Here is a 23,402-nt window from a genome sequence, read left to right as displayed (position 1 = left end):
TTTAATTATTTTGATTCAATTCTGTTTTGATTAAAAAAAATTGAAAAAATCAAAGCGAACGGATTAGTAATAATAATATATTATTTTTAATAATATAAAGAGATTAAATCATATTAACGTGAAATTATTTTAATTAAATTTTAAAATACTAAAAATTAAGTGTAAAAATTGAGTTGATATTTTTTATAATTTAGTAATAATTCAATTTAGTCAATTTTCTTTTATAATTATTTTATTTAAAATACAAATTTTAATTTTTCTTAATTTAAAAAAAATTCATCAAATATAAAATAAAATTATGCATAATTTTGTAAAGAATTTATTTAATTTTTTTTTTAAAAAATCATTCGAGTCTAATATTTATATAAAAATTTTATATAAATATAAAAATTATATATAAATATAAAAATCATATATAAAATTCATTCCATTATGCATGATTTCAATTTTTAATTTAAATTTTATTAAAATAAAATAATCATTTATCATGGTTTTAAAGTGTGAGTATATTCTACTTTGTTTGTTTAGTTTTATTTGAGATTATTTGGTGTTTTAAATTTTTAATGATATTTTTAGATAAATTTGGACCGAAAAATAAAATTTTATATTTTTAAATTACTATATAGTTTATGAAAAAATTTAGCATTTTTAACATTATATATTTTAGTTTAAAAAAATTACACTTTATGTTTTTAGAATCGAACACTTAAATTTGAGAGATATTTCTATTTATAAAATTTATTAAATTGATAATAAAAAAATAAAAAAATATTTTAAATTTCAAAAATACACTCATATTTTTCACATACAAAACTCTAATTTCATTCATTTTCCCACAATCAAAACACTCCTCCGGTAAACTCTCTTTCACAATCTAATTTCTGTATAACCCTTTTCTCATATCATCATTAGCAAGTGACCCTTCTTTCTCCTCCCTCAATAATGGTTGTTTACTCCCTTAATCCATTCCCCCCTTCTTCCTCCTCTTCCATTGCTTCTAGATCTCGTCTCTTGCCTTCTTCCTTTGCTCATAATACCATAATTTCCATCCCCTATGCTTCCTTCCTTCTTGACCTTGATGGCGCCCCTAGGGTAGCTATCCTAACCCTCGGACAAAATCGATTCACTACTATTCTATACAAAATCTCTGAGGGTAGGGATTTATTTCGTCAACTGGTCCATAAAGATAAATAGAGAGATTTCAACATAAAAATAAATATTTATCTCGAAATTATAGAGGCATGAACAAGGGAGAGATAAGGATTTAAGATGCAAATACAGATTCTGAATGAAAAATTATAATAAATTAAGTGAATGTAATAAAATAAAGTATTTTTTATGTCTCAAATTTAAAAAAAAATTGTGCTTTTTTTTAATTGTATGTCACAGCTAAAACAATATGAGCAATTGGAGTCATTTTAGATATTTCAGGAGAATATAGCAAATAATGTCCAAAATAAAATGCAAAACAATTCGGTTGAGTTGTAATTAAATTAACTCAATAATTTCAATTTCTTAAAAAAATTATATATTTAATTTGTTTAGTTTGTAATTTTTTAAAATTTTAAATTTAAAAAAATTATTTCATTTTGTGAGAAAAATAAGTAATTTACTTACATTTAATTCATGAAAAATGTACTAACGGTCAGCTGCCTGCTTGGCGGAATTGTGGCGCTGACCGTCTCACATCGAAAGATTTGAAGACAATAAATTTATATATAATAGCTAGTACGAAACTACTAAATAACTTGGGTTAATCATTTTGGGCCAAGTGAAAAGTGGGTCTAAAAGTTATTTGGGCCAGTTCGGGCACGGCTATTTTAATTGGTATCAGAGCCACCCTATATCAGAAAAATTGTGCGGAGCTAGTGGGACTGCGAGGAAAAGGCTACCCGTGAGAGACGAGGTGGAGCCGCCCGAGGTACTAGCGAACCACAATACCTAAGGGTTCGGTCCTGGTTAGCAATTGTAATGGATTCAGTTGCGACGAGGCTACCCGTGAGAGACGAGGTGAAGCCGCCTAAGGTACTAGCGAACCACAATACCTAAGGGTTCGGTCCTGGTTAGCAATTGTAATGGATTCAGTTGCGACGAGGACGTCGCAAAATTTAGCGGGACCGAATGTAACGGTCAGCTGCCTGCTTGGCGGAATTGCGGCGCTGACCTTCCCACATCGGAAGATTTAAAGAAAATAGATTTGTATATAATAGCTAGCACGAAATTATTAAATAACTTGGGTTAACCATTTTGAAACAAGTGAAAAGTGGGTCTAAAAATTATTTAGACCAATTCGGACACGGCTGTTTCATATTAAAACTAAAAGAATTTAAACCAAACAATGCCATAATTTATGGAGACGTATATGATGGCTCCTTAAAAGTACAATTACATAACAACAGCACTAATCAAAGTAAGTTGGCAGTTGGAATTACGCGCTTTAATCCATCAATTGCTTTGTCAGAAGAAGCTATCCACTTCCTCTCATTATTTATTATTATTATTATTATTATTATACCCTCAACGGCAAATGTGATGTGTTGTCTTCAACTCTCTGTCTCTTCTTCCTTCACTGCCATGTTTGTCTATTGTGACGTCAAAAATCAGAAGCCAAAATTAAACAAGTGAAAAACAGTATAATTCTAATTATTTTTAAAAAAATTAAATTATCTTTGACAAATATGAAAATTTAAAAGTCAAAATATAACTCTCAACATTAAATTGAAAGTATTGAATTATCAAGAAGAGTTGGTACTATTCAATAGTATTGAGGGGGCAATTGGAGCAAAAATGTTTGGCTTTTAAATATTTTTATATTTTAATTTAAACGTTTTAATTTTAAATTACTAGTTTCAACCATTTTAATAAAATGTAATTTTAGTTGATTTTTGAATTTTAGTTGATTCTTGGAGCTCATTGATTCCCATTCTTGATTCTTGTTCGTACGGTGGTCTTTATTAGTGATTAGCCTACCAAAAATTGAAAACTGTGCTTCTCCTCTCGGCTCGAGAAGCTGGGCTATGTTTGTGAATTAAAGCTGATAAGAGTCCACAATTTTAAGCAAGTTGCAGAATAGACCTGCCAAGTGATTAGTACACTTCTGCAACAAACCAAGTATTTTTAGATATTTAATCTAACTAAATTTTATTAGATCAAGAATTTTTAGATATCTAATCCTATCATATCAAATGTTCCTTCTGATCTCTTTAAGTCGAATATATAATTTAATTCCAGACTTTTAAACAAAAATCAGTTTTTTATTATTAATTTTTAACACCTAAAGTTTACAAAATTTACTATTTAACACATAAAATATAACTAGTTGACTCTTAAAATTTATAAATATAACTATTTAACCCCTTAAAATTTAGAATGTGTAGATGAAGATTAAATAGCTACAATTTTATAAAAATAATATGTTAAAAATTAATCACAAAAATATTAAAGTGTCAATTAACTTTTCAAGTTAAGTTAAAGAGACAAATAATATATGCTGCCTATTTCTTATTTTATGCTTCTTAGTTTGACGTTGGTTTCCCAAGCAAAAGAGGTTTACTCAAACCACATAATATGAATTGAAAGCCAATTGGGAAAAAAGGCGTGAGATTGGTGAAATTACCTTATGATGCAATGGAGAACTTGTGCTTAAGTATCAATTATTTAACTCCTATTCCACCCTCTATTTCCAGTCATACATGCTTGTGACAACAATAGCATGCCAATCAAGAACATGGAGGTGGTGACCATTACTTTTATCTGAAATCTATTTAATTTATTCGATAAGAGCTATGAGCTGTCGAATTAGAAATCAACGATGGATCAACATGAGAGTTACAGTCCAGAGGTATCCCATTGCAGAGTAATTTACATATTCATGGTAGTTTACAGGTACACATGAGACAAAGAAAGTATCTTGTCGAAGTTCATAACCATGAGCAAATAAATGTATGTTGTGCATAGCAACAAACTCTACCTGAAAAATCTCCTCTAGTACAACCTGGAACCCTTTTCCCACGTACACAGCTATTGCTAGTCTCGTGTTCGCAAACCGGTGTACGAGATGGGGGACTAGGGTTGGGTTAGCAATCTGCATATGTTTGTGCTGCTATCTTACACTGTCAGAAGAGTTGTCTTCAGAAGTGAGGTCATTGCTTTGGCAATCCCTTCCTATTGGTGATTCAGAGCTGAGAAATAAGAAATAACACCTCCAAGTCACTAAGAAGCATAAAAATATGCAACACAGCATAATCCATCCCAGATTGTTTTTCCTTACGTTGTCTGTCGAATAAATTGTCCCTTGACACGAGGGCGCTGTTCTGCCAATCTTTTCCTGCTCTGATATCGAACCTGAAAACAAGAGAAAGCATTATAAATTCAAGTATATAGTTCAGTACTTCAGTATAAGATTCATAAAATCAGTTTAACCATAAATCCCAGTTTGAAGTATCAGTGGGTCAAGGTCTCCTTGCTACACTTGCATATGGCAGAAAGATCATAGAAAGACAATAATGAAAATTGGTTACCCTTTTCTCAAAACATCTTTCCTTCCTCTTTTGGCGAAACTTAGACAATGCAGCTTCTCTTTGTGCAACACGATCTTCATCCACTGCATTCCCACTGATTCTCTCACTTTTGCCACCTGCTCCACTATTTCCAGCTTCCCTATTGTCACTTTCTACGTTTGTTAGTCCATTATTCAAAGCAGTGCTGCTTCCATTTTGCCCATTACTACCATGGTTACTCCCTGATACACTCCCATTCATGCTGCAGTTTCCAGCATTGCCTTTGATTTTTTCTCCAACCACATTTGATGATCCACATTGGGGAGCAAATGCTGCCATATTCTTCAGTGAGATATCATCATGGTCTGCTGATGACCGATGCTGCTGAACATTGTGCACATGATGGTGATAATAATGGTGGTGGTGGTGGTGATGCTGGACTTGAACCTGCTGTTGGTTACCCATAAATGGTGCATGAACAGTGTTAGACCCCACATCCTCTACCTTCCCGGGTATCACTTGCTGAGGAGAACAAATACTACCATTCTGCACATGCTGGAAGGCTGAAGAGTGAAATGATTTGAAAGCTGTTGTAGTCTCTGATTTGTCATTAAAAGCTTCTGGCTTAGGGTTAACATTTTTAGCTGTGGAAGCCATGTCAATGTTGTTGCTACTGCCATTAGACTGCTGATTGAGAACATCGGTCAAATGAAATGGAATATTGTGCGTGGTCTCTGTCTTCGTTGCAACTGAGCTATTATCAAGTGGAGAACTACCAACCTTCCCCATGGGACCCTGGACAACAACAAGAATAACATCAGGCCTGCAAAGAAACTGGTGGCTTGGGATTTTCTCAAATCATTATAGTTTTAGGAAGACAATTTTCTTTTTGTCCATTTTTTGGTACTATGCTTTCTGCAATCGTACGTTGAGGTTTTATTAAATCATCCAAATGTAGTTATCAAAAGTATGATTTACTTTTTTCGAGAACAAAGATAGCTTAGAATTTCCCTACACCATTTATTGTCATCAGAAGCTATACCAATCAAGCAAACTACATTGTAATACAATACACAAATCACAAAGGGCCATCACTATCATTTCTATGAAAAAGATGGAAAGCCATTTTATCTGTTACACTACACACTCTTCTTGTGATGTGAACGAGTACAAGGGAAATGAGCAACTCGCAAAGGAGACTTTTTATCGAGTTCTGCCTTTGCCAATGAAGAAGGTCTAAGGGATGGAGGCAGATGTCCACCACAGAGAGTAACCCACATTTCTTTTATCTTTGGTGATTCAAGGACCAGTAACCAGTTATATAGGAGGAATAAGAGAAATATGAATGGGGAAATACTTGAGAACACAAGTTTAACAGTTTGAGCTGCTGTAGATGATTTACCTGATTAGCAGAAGAGGCCGTATTATATCTGCAAATATATGTAAATACAAGTCAGATAAATTTGACAGGAACGAGTTAAAAAGGAACAAAAATTTTCATCTTAGAACTCTTCCTACTTTGAGAATGCTGACAAATCTGAATGCCGTAAAACATTGCGATCATCATTCACAGCATTTCCATCGTCTCTCACTCCTTTCCGCCTTGTTAAAGTTAACTCAAGAGATGGCAACTCTCCAGATTCACAGCGTGATTTATCTTTGAGTTGCAAGATGTCAGGACCACTTGAACCACCATTTTTTTTTCTTTCAACATGTGGACTGATAGAATTGGCATCTGCGCTAGCCGTTTTTGGAGTTTGGTCCCTCAGTTTGGTACATATATTTTCATTGTTGAGTTCCAACTTCCCATTCTCAAGTGGCTTAGTATCCATCTCAGCTATTATGCTTTGCATTTTACTTTGTACATCTGGATTGCCAGATACTCCAATTTCCAAATCTTTACCCATTGTGATATCATCTTAAAAGTGAAAAGCACAAAGTAGTAATTTATTCTTCCCAAATAGAAAAGAAGCCAGGAAAATAATGATCAAACTCAGAAAAATAGCTACGCAATACTGAAGCATACCATGTTTGTCATCCTTTTTCTGGCATTCTTTTGTTTCTGTAACGCGCACCCATCTGTTACTAGTTGTTTCAGGCTTTGAGTGGACCACCTGTGCACAAGTGCTATCAGGAGCATCAGCCAATTGATATGCGGGTGATATTGGTAGAGGATTGTCAAATTCAGCTGTTCTTTTTGTCCATGAACTCTGCAAGATATAAGAAATATTAAGGAATAGTTTTTCAAGCAATAAGCACTAAGATAGTTTGGTTCTTTATATACTTCAAGTATTAATTTTTGGATATAGATAAATAATAATAATAATAATAATAATGATCCTTTGAAATTATATCATGCATAATGGCCCACTTACGAATTGACTGCTTAAAAAGAGAAGCAAGAAAGATCACCTAAGATAAGATTGCGTGATATTTAGAGGCAGAATTATATTGTCCACTATCATCAGAAAGCTATTTCACCATTAAGCCCCTTCAACACCAGGGGAAGTGACTAGGATAGACCAGATCCAATCCAATTCTACTAAGCATCCATTGAATTAGGAAAGAAAAAATATTAGCAGTTGTCATGGATAAACAAAATCTCAAAGTTATGTTTTTCTTCCATCAAGTGAAAGGAGCTATCTGGTGCTGCATCATGAATCCAAATTTGGGGCAAGTTTTCCACTAGCACATCGACAGGGTTATGAGGACAGATAAATGACATCCCACTGATAGCTGGGTGTTAAGGGGAAAAGGATTTCCAAAACCAGTGATTATATTCATAATTAATGCCAAAAGACCATTTCCACTGTTATCTCATTGCTATAGCACTTTTTTGGAAATGCACTACTGGGTTGCATGTCATCTATTTTTGTGCTTGAACCAGAAGTAATTAAATTTAAATTATCACAAGGAAAATAGTCCATCCAATTAGGATGGATTACAAAAGAATACCTAGCTAAATTAGGGGATCAATTGTAGCAAAATATATCCCATAATATCTTTCTCTTAATTCTCAATTCTGAAGTTTCTATTTACTTACAAGCAGATAAAAGTAACCTAAAATTTATCATTGCAAGACACTTCTACAACACCCAAGAGTAGTTTTTAGTTAAATGCACCATAAGCACCATTACAGATCCGGCCATCTAGATTCCAAGAAAAGGTAAGTGCTCAGGGTGGAGCAATAGCAGAAGATATTACCTTGTATGTTGCATTTCAGGGATTGGTTGAATTAGAACAATTGACAGACAGAGACCCACTCTAACTATCTACTAAAGGAGAAAATCAATAATGAAACTTAAAATTAATCTTCCATTTGCTTCAAAAAAAAAATTACTGGAAAGCATTTCCAAATATTCCTTTCCAGCATTTAGGCATTTAGAAAAAAAAAAAAAAAAACTGGTCAACAGAAAATGTTTTCTAGCCAATGGGAAAAATTATGCCATTTCTAGGAAATTTATTTTATGCTTTCAAAATAAGAAGTCATTTCCCGCACTTCCACATATGCATAAAATGGAAGGACAACAAGAAATTGAGAACAATATAAGCATATGCCCATTATTCTAACAATCAACAATGGTCATCCCTGGCCATCACTGCCTCACTGGGCACCAGTGACAACCATATTTGACTTTTCTCATGTAGTTCTCCATTATGTTCAGCCACAAATACAAAAATATAAAGTTCTTATAGATCCAATTATCGTCCTCATTCTTGTTAGACTTATGAGATTCCACGGCTCCATGCTACAATTAAGGGGAAAGTAATATGGAAAGTTATTTCTATTTAATATAGGAATTATATTCCTAAATAGATAGAATAACACGTGAGATTTAACATATTCCTATTATAGTGGAGAATCCCTTAATTTATGATATCATACCATATATGTCTTGAATCTTCCATTATAAATAGAAAAACATTTGTATTATTAGTTATAGAATTCAATTCAATAAAGATGTAGCCTTTTGAGGCTTTGTATTTGTGGATGTAAGCTCTCAAAGCTGAACCACATAAGTCTCCTAGTGTTATTTTCTTCTCTTTCTTCTATTATTATAATTTTAACATGGTATCAGAGCTTTTAATGCTTTGGGACTTGGGTACTATTCATGAGTGCTCTTCTAATTTTACTATGGTATCAAAGCTTTCAATTCTTTGGGGCTTGGGTATTGTTCACGGGTGCTATTCACTGCTATTGTTCTTTGGCATTGTTCATCCGCACTGTTTACACCTAAGTTTATGTGTTCAATTGGTGTGGTTTGTGCAAGCCTATAAGTTGTCTTGTATTGATGTTTCCTTACCGGTGTTACCTTTGAAGAGGGACTTTGTGTTGATGTTTCCTAGCCATCCTATCCTTTGGAGAGGATATTATATGATGTTTCCTCACCGGCATTGCCTTTGAGAGGAAAGTGCAATTCTAAGGGTTATTTTGTATTTTGATGCATTGTGTGAGTGCCTTCATGCGAGTGTTTTTTAATATGCTCATGAGTTGTTAGTTATAACCTATTGTGAAGTTTTTGGCTTTTATATAGAATATCACCAAGGGAAAGTGTTAGAATTGATGAGTTTCCATGCTACAATAAAGGGGGAATATTATGGAAAGTTATTTTTAATTAACATAGAATTTATATTCTTAAATAGATAGAATAATACATGTCTATATATTGCTAAAACAGAGAGATTTGATATATTCCTATTACAGTCGGAGAATCTCTTAATTTATGATATCATATTATATACGTTTTAGATTTTCCATTATAAATAGGGAAACATTTATATTATTAGTCATAGAAACCAATTTAATAAAGATGTAGCACTTTGAGATTTTGTGTCTGTGGATATAGGCACTCGTAGCTGAGCCATGTAAGTCTTCTCATGTTATTTTCTTATCTTTCTTCTATTATTCTAATTTAACATAATATTTACATAGGTGACTTACTATAACAATTTTATTGAAAGAAAAACAACACTTTCCAATGTCCTCATGCCAAAAAATAATCTCCCGTTGATATTCATCATTGTAACCAAACAACAATAACAAATTATTTTCTTAAAATTGCTTTCATCAAGAAAAATATTTCCCACAAAAATGCTATTTCTTGGGGGACAAACAAAGACTAAAAGAAGCAAAAAGACCTTTTCCAGAGAAAGTATGACAGAAGCCTTGGCTGAAGGCCATAAGAATAAGACCCTTTTAAGGGAATAATCACAAAACTTTCATAATGATGCAGGATGCAAAATAGAAAAGGGTGTTATAGATTATAGGAAGTAAATACGTTAATATAGGAAGTAAATATTGATAAATGGGTTAGTTGCCCAATCTTAGGGATTGTATAATCATAAACTTGATTTTCCTTCTTATTTAGCTATTGTCTATCATGTGTAAATAGGTTGTAATCTCTATTGTGATATATAACAAATATTATCCTTCTACATGGTATCAGAGCCATTCTCGTAGAGATTTATTTTTTTTCTCTCTCGTCAAATTTAAAATTTTTTTTTTGGAAACTTAGGGCTCTGTTCATTTGGGTTACCTATAAAGGGTAACATTTGGATCTCACCATCGCCGGAGTTGCCACACCGTCCCCTTGTCAGATCTGAGGTTTGTTTGCCGTTCAAGCTGTGTTCATCGGCACTGTTCACGGGTACTGTTCATCGACATTGTTCACGGGTACTGTTCATCGACACTGTTCACGGGTACTGTTCTTCTGATCCTTTGTTTATTTTGATTGTTTTGAGTTGGTTGTCTTGATGGCTGAAGTTAAAACCACCATAATGTGATTCCTGTGATGACTAAAATCACGGAACACATTAAATGGATCTACTTTTTTAGATTGGAATAAGACTATCCGTATTTATTTACAAAATATTGAAATGGATGATCATCTTACCAAGAATCCTCCAACTGATGAAACTCGTAGAGATTGGATGAGGAATGATGCTCGTTTGTTTCTACAGATTCGAAATTCTATTCATAGTGAGGTGATTAGTCTTATTAATCACTGTGAATTTGTTAAAGAATTAATGGAGTATTTGGAATTTCTATATTCTGGCAAAGGGAATATTTTCCGTATTTATGATGTGTGTAAGGCGTTTTATCGAGCCGAGAAAAATGATAGAACTTTGACATTCTATTTTATGGATTTTAAAAGAGTTTATAAAGAACTTAATGTATTGATGCCCTTTAGTATAGATGTGAAAACTCAACAAGCTCAATGAGAGTAAATGGTTGTTATGAGCTTTCTTGCAGGTTTCCCTCTAGAGTTTGAGACAGCTAAATTTCAGATTCACTCTGAAATATCATCGTTACATGATGTGTTCACTAGGGTATTGCGAACAGAATCTCCAATTCCTTCACACCCCACTAGTGCCCTTGTTAGCTGCAATGACAGTGGTAAACAGAATAATAGAGGTGGGCAAAGGGGAGGTTTTAATGGTGGTAAAAGATCTCAGCGTTCTGGGGAAACAGGTTTTACTTTTGATTCAGGAGGAATCATTTGTTATTACTGCCGCGAACCTGGACATACTAAGAAGACATGTCAAAAACTACAGAATAAGAATCAGCACACAAATGGCGCATATGGCAGTTGAAGCCCCTTCAAATCAAGGGATTTTGATATCTGCAGATGAGTATGCATAATTCACCCAATACCAGGCATCTTTGAAATCCTCTAATTCCTCCTCTACCACTGCAATTGCCGAATCAGGTAACTCTACTGCATGTAACTCTACTGCATGTCTTGTGTCTTCATCCTCCAAATGGGTTATTGATTCTGGTGCTACCGATCATATGCAGGTAATTCTACCCTTTTGTCCAATCTTGAGTCTCATGCATCGGCTTCTTATGTTACTCTTGCTGATGGTACTAAATCTTTTATCATGGGTTCTGGTCATGTCAACTTAACCCCTTCTCTTTCTGTATCCTTTGTGTTATATCTCCCTAAGTTCGCATTTAATTTGCTTTCTGTTAGTAAACTCACTCGTGCATTGAATTATTGTGTCTCATTCTTTCATGATCACTGTATTTTTCAGGATCTTTCGACGAAGCAGATTATTAGTAGAGGACGTGAGTCAGAGGGTCTCTACGTCTTGGATCAGCAACTACCTAGATCTCTTGCATGTTCCACGCGTTTAACACCTTTTAATGTTCATTGTCGTTTGGGGCATACTTCTCTCTCGGCTTTAAAGAAGTTATATCCACAATTTCATTCTTTATATGTTTTTGTGAGTTTTGTCAATTTGCCAAACATCATCGTTTACCTTCAGTGTCTTGAGTCAATAAACGAGCTTCGTCCCCCTTTGAGTTGGTACATTCAGATGTTTGGGGTCCTTATCCTACTATGTCTAAGTCTGGCTTTAAGTACTTTGTTACTTTTGTTGATAACTTCTCTCGTACTACTTGGTTATTTTTAATGAAGAGTCGTTCAGAATTATTTTCTATCTTTTGTGCATTTTATGCTGAAATCCAAATCCAATTCAATATTCTCATTCGCATATTGCAAAGTGATAATGCTAAAGAGTATCTCTCTGGGGAATTTCAATCTTATTTGTTACAAAAAGGAATTCTTCATCAGTCCTCCTGTGTTGACACTCCTTCACAAAATGGAGTTGCCGAAAGAAAAAATCGACATCTTCTTGAAGTAGCCAGAGCTCTCTTATTCCAAATGAAAGTACCTAAATGTTTTTGGGCTGATGTTGTATCCACTGCTTGTTTTTTTATTAATCGCATGCCTTCCTCCATCCTTCATGGTGATATCCCTTATAATATTTTGTTTCCCACTAAATTTTTGTTTCCTATTGAGCCACATATCTTTGGGTGTACTTGTTTTGTTCATGATGTTCGTCCACAGGTTACTAAATTGAATCCCAAATCACTCAAATGTGTCTTCCTTGGCTACTCTCGACGTTAGAAAGGGTATTGTTGTTTTTCTCCTGATCTGAATCGGTATCTTGTGTTTGCAGATGTAACATTTTTTGAGTCCACTCCGTTTTTTCTGCCATCATCTGTTTATAACACCCAAGGGGAGGAAGATGACCTCTTGTTATACACTGTTCGCTCTCCATCTCCTCAGACTACTCCTACACCTTTCGCTCATGTGCCAGGTCGCCCTCCAATCTTTCATGTGTATTCCAGATGCTTAGAGGACTCTGACTCCGCTCCGCTACCCGCTTCTTCGTCGACAGATCCTGCTCCCACTGATCCTTCACTGTCTGATTTGGATTTGCCCATTGCTGTTCGCAAAAGTAAACGTACTTGCACTTATCCTATTTCAGCTTGTGTCTCTTATGATCGATTATCCTCTTCTTCTCGTTGTTTTGCCATTGCTTTAGATTCTATTTCAGTTCCCAAAGCTGTTATTGAGGCTTTGTCCCATCCTGGTTGGCGTGCTGCAATGGAAGAGGAAATTATGGCCCTTGACACTAATGGTACTTGGGAGTTGATGTCCTTGCCCCAGGAAAGCGGGCTATTGGGTGCAAATGGGTGTTTGCAGTGAAAGTAAATCCTAATGGATCTGTTGTTCACCTCAAGACCCGTTTAGAGGCCAAAGGTTATGCACAAACTTATGGAGTTGACTATTCTGATATATTTTCCTCAATTGCCAAGCTCGCATCTGTTCGATTGTTTATTTCCTTGGCAACTACACATGATTGGCCTTTGCATCAACTGGATATTAAAAATGCTTTTCTTCATGGTGATCTTCAGGAGGAGGTTTATATTGAGCAACCACCTGATTTGGTTACTCAGGGAGAGTCAGACAAGGTTTGTAGACTTCGAAAATCCCTTTATGGCTTGAAACAGAGTCCTCGGGAATGGTTTGGCAGTTTAGTGAGGTGGTCCAACAGTTTGGAATGAAGATGAGTAAGTGTGATCACTCAGTGTTTTATAGAAATTCTGATAGTGGAGTAATTCTGTTTGTAGTATATGTGGATAATGTCGTTATCATAGGAAGTGATATTGCTGGCATCACATCTCTAAAAGAATTTCTTAAAACACAGTTTCATACAAAGGATTTGGGTTCATTAAAATATTTCTTGGGAATCGAAGCTATGCAGTGTAAGAAAGACATCTTCTTATCTAAAAAAAATATGTTCTTGATTAGTTAGCCGAAACAGGAAAATTGGGTGCTAAGCCTTGTAGTGCCCCAATGACCCCTAACTTTCAACTTACCACAGAAGACAGTGAGCCATTTGTAGATCCTGAAAGGTATAGAAGATTAGTTGGCAAGCTGAATTATTTGACGGTAACTCGTCCTGATATTGCATATTCAGTGAGTGTAGTAAGTCAGTTTATGTCCTCTCTTACTGTTGCCCAATGAGATGCTTTGGGACAGATTCTTTGTTACCTTAAAGGGGCCCCAGGGCGAGGCCTGTTCTATGGTAACCATGGGCACTCAAATATTGAATGCTTTTCTGATGCTAATTAGGCAGGCTCGGGTTGATAGGAGGTCAACTACTAGGTATTGTATTTTTGTGGGAGGTAACTTGGTCTCATGGAAAAGTAAGAAGCAAAATGTGATCTCCCGTTCTAGTGCTGAATCTGAATATCGAGCCATGGCACAAGCCGTTTGTGAAATCTTGTGGGTACGTCAACTATTGGAAGAAGTTGGATTCACAAATTCGGTGTCTGCTAAGTTATGGTGTGATAATCAAGCAGCAAAAGATAATATCAACAGGATATATCCGAAGCGGAGAACAATTAGGAGATATCTTCACTAAAACTCTAAATGGAACTTGAGTTGATTATATATGTAACAAGTTGGGCATGATTAACATTTATGCTCCAACTTGAAGAGGAGTGTTATACGTTATAGGAAGTAAATATGTTAATATAAGAAGTAAATATTGATAGATGGGTTAGTTGCCCAATCTTAGGGATTGTATAATCATAGGCTTGATTTCCCTTTCTGTTTAGATACCGTCTCTCATGTATAAATAGGTTGTAATCTCTATTGTGATATATAACAAATATTATCCTTCTACAAAGGGCTAGATTCATTTATGCACCGGTTTATCAAATTCCTAAAGTAAGGTCTTTTTTTTTCTTTTTAATATTGGGAGGGAATTGTATTTGGTGAGATTCAAACTCTGGAGCCGCAATGATGTTAGAAATAGTTTGCAGGTGAAATACTATAAATTTGGCCATAGAATACAGAAGAAAAGGTGTCCTGGGTACAACATTCTGTTCCAGTTTATTGGAAGCCAATATTGAGTTTCAAAATAAACAATATACAGTCATCAACTCTGGTAGTTAGGTAAATTTTAGAATACCCACCATCTTCTTTGAACCCCTTTCTAGATAACCTGATTTTTAGGAGAACTAAAGCATAGAATACAAGATTATCATGCTTTATCATAAGAGGCTTTTGATTTAAATCAGGAAGGCTTGATGTAAAGGAAAGCCAACTACTGTCAAAATTTCCTCAACCGTCATACCACTTATTCTGTTTCATCCTGGGCCTACATGGATATGGTCCTAAACAATTATTAAATGGCTGATCTTGTGGATACTATTAAGGGAGAAAATGAATTTGGTAATAGTAACTTTCCAAAATATACTGCTCCTTGCCCACAAAGAAGTTTCCAATAACAAAGCAAGCACTCTTCTCTTTGATTTGGCAGTCCAATCACCAAACATTATAATTATACCTTTAGCAAAATGTACATGATAACACAAATACCAAATAGTGATACTCTAAATATTAAAAATTGCAAGCCTAAGCATTTGTTTGGGAAGGATGAATATGGTAGGAAAAAAAGGGAAAGAAAAGGAATATCTATCTTTCCCTTCATTTGGCAGATGAAAGAAAATAGGAGGAAGGAAAAATATTGGGGTGGAGGGCGAAATCAAGTGGGACACAAAAAACATTCACTCCATATTTAGAGAGAAATTAGGAGCAAATGTATAAAATTAACTTTATGCCCCTTCTGCGACTTTTACAAAGGAAAATTATAGGATATAAATATAATTTTGCCCTTTTAAACCAATTTTTTTCTCCTCATTTCCCTTTCCATCCAAACAAGAGGTGGAAAATGTACAATTTTTCCTTTACATTCTTCTCTTCATTTTCTTTCCCCCCTCTACTTTTTTTCCCAAACACAGTGTAAATACTACTCTCCAAATATTCAAAAAAAGCAACCAACCTGTCAAAGATCCAACTTTTGGGTAGATTGTATGCAACATCCATTTAACCATAAAATAATTAAAGGAATAACCCATTAGAGAAGGCAATTTCTTCAACGAGTCTTATAAGCAAAATAATTCAAATGATATAGACCAAAACACCCCTTGGTAAAAAGGTTAAAGTGGAGGCAATGGCAAGCAGTTCATATAAATACAAGGCTCAAAAAAGAAAAGAAAGGAGCTGAGGAAGAAGATATCCATGGTTGCTCATTTATGCATATTAAGGGAACACTAAATTTGAAAAAGGAAGATAGTCTTCTCCAATCGCTCATGACACAATTCAGTTTAAGACAACTGAATAATGTTCAGGGCAGTTTATTCTGTACAAGTCAGTTTAAAAGTCAAGAATTTTATTTGTCAAGCAGGAGAACAATTTCTTGCAGAATTAGAGAAACTCTAGATATGTACTTGTAATAAGTAACTCCATGCATCTATTTGTACTAGGAACTCAATCTGTGTGTAATAAAGATCAAAGCATTAAAAACTTTGAGAAACTCATCAAATTTGGATTCTATCCTGCAATTGTAACCCTATGTGTGATGTAAACCTAGGCCAATGCTCACTGCCAAGCGACCTTAGCTTTGAAGATCTTTTTTTCTTTTCTTGATTTATTTAGCAGGCAATTACTTCCAAAACTGAGTATACTTTTTATATTCAGACCATCCCGATATCAACTAAAGTAGAAGTAATCCCAAAATCTTAGATAAATTTTGAAAATTCACGAAACTTCAATTTGTATTAGTAAAATCATGCAGCTGTTATTTTATTTCAATAAGACTACTGTTGGTTTTTTTTTTTCAAAAGTTAATAATCTTTCTGGCATGATAACTGAGTAAAATTTTTCTGATGAAAGTCTAAATTAAAAAGTTCCATAAGACTATGTTGCTTGTGAGCACGCAAAATTTGGGCTAAATATCTATGAAAGTTTGAGAATGGCAATGTCACTAAAACAAAATCAAAGTTTAGTGATATTTCTTAGAGATTTGCAAACCATATGAAATTTAGTGATAAGTTAAATGACAAGAAGTAAATAAATAAATAAATAAAAACACTACGCAATAACTATTCACATGTATTGCTAATAGTATCAACCCTCACCCTGAAGTCGGTTCTCATCCTAAATTAATCTCAAATGTTTCTCAAAAGCACCGAAATTAATTCAAAATGCTTCTCAATCAACCCCTTCCCTGCATTAAAATCCTAAACAAACCCTGAAAAGAACCTTTTACCACAGCTTTCTACACCAGATTAAACTATTATTCGATCTCTTCTTGATGCTTTACTTTTAAAAAAAAAAGTTCCTTCATTTTTATTTATTTACTAAAACTTATAAACAATTTTGTACAATTTATACTTCAATAAGTGCCTACAAGCAAGAGGGAACCTGTATGCACAGAAAGTATGCAGTGGCAGGAAAATCTGTTAATGGGCAAATTCAGCAAAAACCAAGAAATGCATGTTAAAATTTTAACAGTTTCTTTTCTTTAATTTCAACGTCAAGATAGAACATTACCATTAAAAATCTGGTCATCAAATGAAAATTATCATTGTGCAACCATCTATTACAACAGAATTTGTTTGGTAATATTATTTAAAGCAACATACCAAAAAACGACTGCTAGTTATGTGATTCAAATGGTATATTCTCATTACCTGAGTGCCACTCCCATTATCACTTCCGTCCTGATTACTCGGCCCATTGCTCCCACAGTCATAAAGCTCATCGCTGCTTTCAGAATTGTTTTCAGACTCTTCGTTACTTTTTGTCTCTGAGGAATTTTTAGTTTGTGTCCCACTTTCACTTCCACTACCACTAGACTGAGAAAGGATGAAAAATTAAGAATCCTAGGTTAAGGAGTCAATTTCATGTCCCAGTGTCAACAGAACGGTCATTAAGTGACCTTATGCACAAATTCACTGTAATTGCTGTAAAGATGCTAGAAGTTGCAATAATTTTAATATATTTTCTATGGGAGGATTAACCTTGTTAGAAAAAGCTTGCATTTGTAGCTTCTAGGAAGGGAACTAAATTATCCTTACATAAAATAAAAGTTGAAAATTTTTTAAATAAAATCAGCCAAATAAAGTATCCAAATTGGCAAGAAACATATTTTTTCTCTGTTAATTACAAATGTAAAGGAACTCACACTGTGGCATCTCCTCCAAACATGCTGCCATAGGTTTTTAAGTTCATTCTTCCGAATGGGTTTCACTAAAAAGTCAACTGCACCTTTTGATAGACACTTAAAGACTATACCCATAGAATCATGGGATGACATCACTGCAACAACAACTCATCAAGTGTTATAATCAAGTGCAGCAAAACCACAATAATTATGGGGAAGTATTACTTTTCATGGAAATCCAGTATCTAAGAATAAGAGAGCAACACTTACTTATCACTGGAATATTCTTGAGAGTTTTGTGGCTCATAATCTTACACAAAAGGCCAATTCCAGAAAAGGTAGGCATAACTACCTCTGTTAGGACAAGATCAATATGATTATTTGGATCTTCAAGCATTTTCCAGGCTTTAAGACCATTTGCAACAGCAGTAACTGTGCACATTTGACAGAAGACTATCAGCAAGAACACAAAAATATTACCGAATAAAATATTAAGCATGGCACAGAAATCCAGCATATTCACAGAATAAAGCATCTAGTGAGTCATAGTCATAACAAGATAACTTCTCCATTGACATTACTAAAAGGTATCACTTCAAAACCCCCTACAAGTTTTCAGTATTTCTTATCTGGAAGCCTATTCAACATAGAGGAGCAAAATAACTTTATTAGCAAAAGGAAACCCTGCTCATGACTGGAGTACAGATCAGTCACAAATATAAACATTCATCATGATAATGACATCGACAAAAGAATTGAGTTGTGACGTATCCAATGGAAGTGATTCATGTTTTCTCATACTTCAGTAGTGCTTTGAACCCATCACATGAAGGAACATCAACTCATCATGACATATCAACTCATCGTGACCAGCTGTATGCTAGCATACAGACTAGAAAAGCCACACTAGTTGCAACAATGATAAAGATGGTGACATGCAATGAATAGAATAAGATGACTTGCCACACAAACATCAAACTACTACCGACCAGGCAAACTCCTTGTAAATGGAGAATAAACTTATTGTTCCTGTATGATACAGAGTATATTAAAAATAAAAATATTTAAACAAAAATCAGTTTGCACCTGCATATCAGTGGCAGGTTACTAAAAGTTAGAGCTCTGAAAATTACATGTGCCTTGACCAAAAAAATTGATGTGATATACCTAAGGAGGAGTGTAAATATGAAGGAATCTGAACATGGACAGGATTCAGAGACTGTTAACTCACCTTCATAACTGCAATTCCGTAGTAGAGCACTGACAACATGACGTGTTGAATCATCATTTTCCACTAGAAGAACTTTCAGAGACCTAATAGGGAGAAACCTCTCCCAGCGTATGACAGAGTTTTGAGATTGTTGTTGTGCTATCTGGAACCCATCATGTACCTGAATTTCTCCTCCAGCCCCATTGTTTTCTGCTGCAGGTGCATCATCAACCCTGGTAACACCATCCTCAGATGAGCCAAAACCCTGACCCTGATCTTGACCCATCACTCCAATCCTAGCTTCCTTCTGTTCACAACACATTTCGTTCTTTCTATCAGCCAATCCTTTCTCGCCCACTAAAGCATTGGTCAATGCAGCAGCAACCATCAACCAGTTTCAGAAAGACCATTGATGAGCAATGCATAGGATTGCATAGACAAGCTACTCCTTTCTAATTTACTATGACAAGTAGATGCTGTTTTTCCAGAAATCATGCATGTAAGCACAAGCCATTCAACAGAAGCCCAAACGAAGAAAGTTTTCAGCAATCAACATTCATTATGGAACTAATAAAAATGAAAAGATTCATCAAATCCCAAATCATGTTCCAGCTAATATAATTTCACAAAAGAGCAACTCAAAACTCAAAGCCCATCCCCTCTATGTATAAATCTAACAGAAATGAGGAATATCACTTTGCTTTCTACTGGGAGGGAAAAAGAAAAAGATGCAAGTTCATGACTGCACAAGAAAATAACATTTCATATGTGTGTGTGTGTGTGTGTGTGTGTGTGTGCACGTGTATACATATATATATTTCCCATTAGCATGGAAAAGTAATAAGAAAATCAAATCTCCGACCATCAAAATCTCTTTGACAACAACTTAAAGCCCCCAAAATCTTGGTACAATAACCATAGCGCATACTGTTAGAAGTTAACAAAAGTATCCAAACTGATAATTAAAAGATTTAAACTGCTTTTCAGCACTACCTCAATACAGAATATTTACATATCAATAGAGCCTTGATTTCCAATATTTTAGCAGATAAAATAGGAGGAGAAGAGAAAGGGAAATGAGCAAATTATCCTCTGTTTAGAAGGGAAAAACAAAGATGCAGATAAAAGAAAACAATTTTCACTCATATATCAAAAGTAGACAATATTAGATCTAATAACAAATGCCGCCTCTAAATCCAGAACATGAAAATCCAAATTAGAAAATTTGCAATTTCAACTTGCTTCTCTTTCCTTAAATTTTCTCAGCAACCAAACATACTAGATTTGTACATCAACAGAACCTCCTCAAGTAAATTAAAAACAAAATTATATGAGAATATAATACCTTATTGAGAGATTCTCGAGGGAGCAAATATTCACAACAGCTCCATTATTTGAGCTCGAAGCAGATGAAATCAAAAAAATCAGATTTAAAAATTACAAAAACTTGAAATCAAATGAACTTGTTAGTGCTAAGAATCAAGGAAAAAAAAACTTCAAAACGCGATTCAAAAACCCCTTCCGTATTCCTTCTGCTTTTCAAAAACGTTGCAGGGAAAAAACTTGACTGGCTAAGAAATTTCGAAAGCATAAAACCCGTAAAAAACAAAGGAAAGGAAAAGAAAAAAAAAAGTTTAGAGAGAGTGAGAGAGGTTTTAGAGAGAGAAAGAAGATATTATTCAATGGGAGATGACGTGTAATAAGTGGAGGTCCAGAGAGGCTCCGATGTCCAGGTGGAAGTGGGGTCATGAAAGGTGGAAAAAAAAATAGCCATCGATGATTGTCTGACGTGGACAAAATCTAAAGCTGGGAGTTCGTGAGTTAAGGGCGATCCTCTAGATCCGTGGGTGGAAACGTGGCTGATCTCCCAACTATTTAAAAGGTCTCATCCTTGGTTGACACTCCAAAACTATACGGTGTCGTTTGAATTCCAGGAAAAAAGAAAACTAATATATAATTTCCCTATAATTTACTGAAACAACAAAATTGCCATTATAGCTTATCACCTTATCCATTTTCATTTTCATTTTTATTTTTATTTTTATTTTTATTTTTATTTTTATTTTTATTTTTATTTTTATTTTTATTTTTATTTTTTTAAAAATAAGAAACCAACTGACCTAACTTGTCCTCTTATTTTAGCTTTTCTTTCAAGACAGCTTTTTTTTTTTTTTTTTAATAAGACAGCTATTTTGTGTTGTAACACCAAAATATCTACTCTGGGGGTTTGGGGAGGAGATTCAATTATGGCAATTACTTTACATAATTTTATTTTTATTATTAGATCAAGAAATTGATTATTATGAGAAAATTTTCTAATTTTAGGTAATAATTTAAAATTTTTTATTTATATTTATATTTAACTTTACATTAAATTATTATAGTCTAATTATAATATAGATTGTAGGTTAAAAAAGTAATTTATTACCCAACTTTATCATAATGCTATGAAATTTTAAAATTAATAATTTTATATTTTATCTTATTTAAAATTATTGATTTTCAATAATAAATTTTGTTTAGTCATTTATAATTTGTAACATGTAACTAATTTTTCTGCATATATAATTTTGTATTGATAGTTTTATTTTAATATGACAAAAAATACTATTCACAAAGCTTTACTCTTATTAAAAAATTTTAACACTTTTCTTATTTTGATATTTTATTTTAATATTATTAGAATTTTAATTATTATAAGTAGTAAAATTATTTGGAAATAATAAAACTTAAAAGGTTTAAATTAATGAATTATATATTTTATAATAAAATTATTTAATAATTATAAATAAAAGCCACATTATCCCTTTCCACAACCGAAATTTATTTTTTTTATTTTTTTATAGTAAAATTATATAATTTTAGATAAAATTAGTCAACTCAGTTAAAAATAATATATTTTAAAAAAATAATTATAATTATTTTAATTTATTTTTAATTTTATTAAATTATATTTTATTAATAGATATAATTTAATTAACAGTTATATATATATGAGAGTAATAATAATAATTACAAATACATATACACATAAATATATAATTCATTTTAATAATTTATATTTTATTCATATAAATAGTATAAAACATAATTTATTTAAATATAATAAATTATAATTAATAAATTAAATTAGTTAACTACTATTATAAATATTTAATAATTGATAAGTGATTAAACTATATAATAATTTTATATTATTATTTTATATATAGATAATAATAATTATTATAAATATATATATATATAATTAGTTTAATAATTTATATTTTAACAGTATAAAAATGATGCCGCGCCATCTTTGATTCAAATTAAATAAATTAAAAATTAAACTTTAAATATTTATAAAAATTAAATTAATTGAATTAAAAAGAAAAATTAATATAAATTAATCTGCCTTGATTTGATTTATTTTGATTGATTAAATATTTTAATAAATTTTTTATTTTTATATTTTATTTTAAATATTTTATAATTTAATTAAAATATTATAATTTTATTTAAAATTTAATCGTCTTATATTATTAAAAGAATATATTAATATAATTTTTTAATTTAGTTTAATTTTATAAAAAAAATTATTAAAATTAAATTAAATTAAAATAATTAAAATTTTAAAATATTAAAATTAAATTAAAATTTTAAATTAATTCAATTTGATTCCTTACATTCAGGATATTGCCGACTCAAAAAGGTTACTCAGGTGTGTTGTACTGCAGTATCTCCCACCGTAGGATCAGAATCATGAGATTCCTCTGCCTTCTATCAGCATCGATCCTTTCCAACTCTACGTGTCTCCTTTTCTGTGTTTGGAGATAAAGAGAATAAGAAAAACAGAGAGCTTTCTCTTTTTGGTATATGTATATCCTTAAGGAGAAAAGCAGATAATTTATATAAATCGTCCCCAATTTTGATGATTGTTACAATTTAATCCCTCATTTTCAATATAAAGTCTTTCATCTTATAAACATTACATAAAAATCTATCATCTTTAAAAATGTTACATAAAATTTCTCAATTTTTAAAAATATTATCTAAAAAATTACTTAGTTAACTTTTCGTTTATTTATTTAGTAAAATTAATACAATGTAAAAAAAAATTAAAAATTAAAAATGTATGAGGGTGATTGTTGTTAATGTTTCGTGTACTTCTTTTAATTTTTATTTTTATATCATCACACTACATATTATTTATAAAAATAAGTATTCGATTGATTCGATTTAAAATTAAATTAAATTAATTTTAAATAAAAATTAATTTAAATTAAATTGACCTAATTTTTTTCGACTTCAGTGAATTCATGTATCACAATAGAAAATGGGACAGTTTTTTTTCTTTTGAATTTTTTTTCCATTGCAACTATTAAATTTGAATGATAGTATGA

At 32.7% G+C, this 23,402-nt stretch overlaps 1 protein-coding gene across 2 annotated transcripts; it reads right to left on the bottom strand.

Annotated features, from left to right (window-relative positions):
- Positions 1-3,747: 3,747 nt before the first annotated feature.
- LOC110613280 (two-component response regulator-like PRR37) lies at positions 3,748-20,680 on the bottom strand. Of its 2 annotated transcripts, none has more exons than XM_021754331.2 (11): positions 20,366-20,680; positions 19,042-19,496; positions 18,081-18,242; positions 17,832-17,965; positions 17,338-17,502; positions 6,526-6,709; positions 6,018-6,417; positions 5,902-5,929; positions 4,521-5,294; positions 4,271-4,344; positions 3,748-4,181 (listed from the first exon to the last, which is right to left on the bottom strand). In XM_021754331.2, the coding sequence occupies exons 2-11, from the start codon at positions 19,406-19,408 to the stop codon at positions 4,103-4,105; spliced, it is 2,367 nt and encodes a 788-aa protein (XP_021610023.1). In that variant the 5' UTR covers positions 19,409-19,496; positions 20,366-20,680; the 3' UTR covers positions 3,748-4,102. The 2 variants fall into 2 exon arrangements, with proteins under 2 accessions (XP_021610023.1, XP_021610024.1); XM_021754332.2 differs by having other exon boundaries at positions 19,042-19,327; positions 20,366-20,679.
- Between the last annotated feature and the right edge of the window lie 2,722 nt (positions 20,681-23,402).

Source organism: Manihot esculenta, chromosome 4 (assembly GCF_001659605.2).
Source record: "Manihot esculenta cultivar AM560-2 chromosome 4, M.esculenta_v8, whole genome shotgun sequence".
NCBI classification, from domain to species: Eukaryota; Viridiplantae; Streptophyta; class Magnoliopsida; order Malpighiales; family Euphorbiaceae; genus Manihot; species Manihot esculenta.
This window is presented reverse-complemented; position numbering and strand designations above follow the sequence as displayed.

Excerpts from the sequence above, each read along its gene's own strand:
- LOC110613280 (XM_021754331.2), bottom strand. The coding sequence starts at position 19,408 with ATGGTTGCTGCTGCATTGACCAATGCTTTAGTGGGCGAGAAAGGATTG. Across the intron at positions 17,503-17,831 it reads TTTGGAGGAGATGCCACAGT|TCTAGTGGTAGTGGAAGTGA; the intron begins GTGAGTTCCTTT and ends ATCCTTTCTCAG. Across the intron at positions 4,182-4,270 it reads CAATTTATTCGACAGACAAC|CTCTGAATCACCAATAGGAA; the intron begins GTAAGGAAAAAC and ends CTTATTTCTCAG.